Source organism: Elephantulus edwardii, unplaced genomic scaffold (genome assembly GCF_000299155.1).
Source record: "Elephantulus edwardii isolate Elephantulus edwardi_28Jun2011 unplaced genomic scaffold, EleEdw1.0 scaffold00158, whole genome shotgun sequence".
NCBI lineage: Eukaryota > Metazoa > Chordata > Mammalia > Macroscelidea > Macroscelididae > Elephantulus > Elephantulus edwardii.
Window position 1 is genome coordinate 2157275 of NW_006399908.1, and position 2587 is coordinate 2159861.

General features: G+C 55.3%; 1 protein-coding gene across 1 annotated transcript; it reads left to right on the top strand.

The window, feature by feature from the left end:
• Position 1: 1 nt before the first annotated feature.
• CHST2 (carbohydrate (N-acetylglucosamine-6-O) sulfotransferase 2) lies at positions 2-1417 on the top strand (the record flags this gene model as incomplete). Its single annotated transcript, XM_006895118.1, has 1 exon — positions 2-1417. A coding segment is annotated over one exon (1416 nt), but the record flags the coding sequence as incomplete, so codon positions are not given.
• Positions 1418-2587: the final 1170 nt, after the last annotated feature.

Sequence of the window (2587 nt, forward strand, 5' to 3'; positions counted from 1 at the left end):
GTTCCGCAGGAAGGCGCTCGTGCTGTGCGCAGGCTATGCGCTCCTGCTGGTGCTCACCATGCTCAACCTTTTGGACTACAAGTGGCACAAGGAGCCAGTGCAGCAGTGCAGCCCCGACGGGCCGCTGGGCGCCGCGGCTGGGGCCTCCGGGGGCGGTTGGGGGCGGCCCGGGTCGCCCCCGGCAGCGCTGCCCCGCGCACACCACCGGCTGGATCTGCGCACCCCGTATCGTTCTCCGGCTAATGCTGTCGCGCCAGGGGCTGTGGGGGTCCCAGCCCCTCCGGGCAATGGCAGCCGGGGCGGCGGGGTCAAGCGACAGCTGGTGTATGTGTTCACCACGTGGCGCTCCGGCTCATCCTTCTTCGGGGAACTCTTCAACCAGAACCCAGAGGTGTTTTTCCTTTATGAACCTGTGTGGCACGTATGGCAAAAACTGTACCCGGGCGATGCCGTTTCCCTGCAGGGAGCGGCTCGGGACATGCTGAGCGCTCTGTATCGGTGCGACCTCTCCGTCTTCCAGTTATACAGCCCCGCGGGCAGCGGGGGGCGCAACCTCACCACTTTGGGCATCTTCGGTGCGGCCACCAACAAGGTTGTCTGTTCCTCGCCTCTCTGCCCAGCTTACCGCAAGGAAGTGGTGGGCTTAGTAGACGACCGAGTGTGCAAGAAGTGTCCTCCCCAGCGCCTGGCCCGCTTTGAGGAGGAGTGCAGAAAGTACCGCACACTGGTCATCAAGGGTGTGCGAGTCTTCGACGTGGCTGTATTGGCACCCCTGCTGCGGGACCCAGCCCTGGACCTCAAGGTCATTCATCTGGTGAGAGATCCCCGGGCCGTGGCCAGCTCCCGCATCCGGTCCCGCCACGGCCTCATCCGTGAGAGCCTACAGGTGGTCCGGAGCCGAGACCCGCGCGCTCACCGCATGCCTTTCCTGGAGGCTGCCGGCCACAAGCTGGGTGCCAAGAAGGAAGGCATGGGCGGCCCGGCAGATTACCACGCTCTGGGCGCCATGGAGGTCATCTGCAATAGCATGGCCAAGACGCTGCAGACGGCCCTGCAGCCCCCGGACTGGCTGCAGGGCCACTACCTTGTGGTACGGTACGAGGACCTGGTGGGAGACCCTGTCAAGACCCTGAGGAGGGTGTACGATTTCGTGGGGCTGCTGGTGAGCCCCGAGATGGAACAGTTTGCCCTGAACATGACCAGTGGCTCGGGCTCCTCCTCCAAGCCCTTCGTGGTGTCCGCCCGCAACGCCACTCAGGCTGCAAATGCCTGGCGGACCGCTCTCACCTTCCAGCAGATCAAACAGGTGGAGGAGTTCTGCTACCAGCCCATGGCCGTGCTGGGCTACGAGCGCGTCAACAGCCCTGAGGAGGTCAAAGACTTCAGTAAGACCCTTCTCCGGAAACCCAGGCTGTGACAGGGCTTGTGGGGGCTCCTAACTCCCCGAGGAGACGCCCACAGGATTGTGACAGGATTGTGGTGTGTGTTTAAACAAAACACAGCCCAGACCCAAACTGAGGAAGCCCACATACTCTATTATATATAAAAATAAGGGCACAGGCTTTTGCTGTCAATGTTTTGAGTCATTGAATTTCAACAACCACCACACCACACACATCCCAGAAAAGGCAAGACTTGAAAGTTGGGACCAGTGGCCCTTAGCTCCCCTCTTCACTTTTCTCTCCTCCGCTTTCTCTCCTTTCACCTTCACTTTTACCTGCCTTCCATTCTGAAGTGGGGTGTTGTTATCAAGTCCCAGTAACTCAAATCTTGTTTACAAACTTTTTGTGGTATCTGTGAACATGTCATCTGGGTGTTGGGGGGTGGGGTGGGATGGAGAAAGGGAAGGTGGTCAAGGAACAACAACAAAGCCCCACTGGGCATGCTCAACCAAGGAGGCATTCATTTAAAGTAGACTTTTGTGTCAAAAGCAAAGGTTACATGTGAGTATTAATAAAGAAGATAATAAATACTCTTCTTTTTATATTTGCCTCCATTACTTTGGGGTTACCCATTCCACAGAGCCTGTGCAGTTCCAGAAAGATGCTCACCCCTGCTCCTCAGTCCCTATTTTCCCAGTTGGTTTCTTGGAAGACAGCTAGGAGGCCTGGGGGTTGTTTTCTCACATCTTAGCCACAGCCTGTGGGGCGCCCATCCCTTAGCCTCCGAGCTTGGGAACCAATCTTCAGATTCTAAAGGCAAAAAACCAAGTAGGGCAGAAGAAAAAAAAAGAAAAATCACATGCTACCTTTTCTGTTCTAATGTGAGAACAGAACAGAAAGGGAAAAAACCCCTTGAGGTTTTGAAGGGATTCAGTTCCGATTACTATCGAGTTAAAAGCTGGTGGATTTTGAAGCAGCAAAGTTGGTTCTGAGGTTGAGTCAGGGAGAGGGAGTCGGGTTTTTCCCCCTAAGTGTCTGATTATAAAAAGTAATTCAACATCTCGGATGATCAAAACAACCTGGAGAAATTGGCCAATGGACACAATCTGTGTGGTTAGAAGGGCGATGAGAGTATAGCTGCTTTTAATGTTTTGCGTTTATTTTTTTCTTCCTTCCTCTGACATGTTACATGAAAGCAGGGAAGT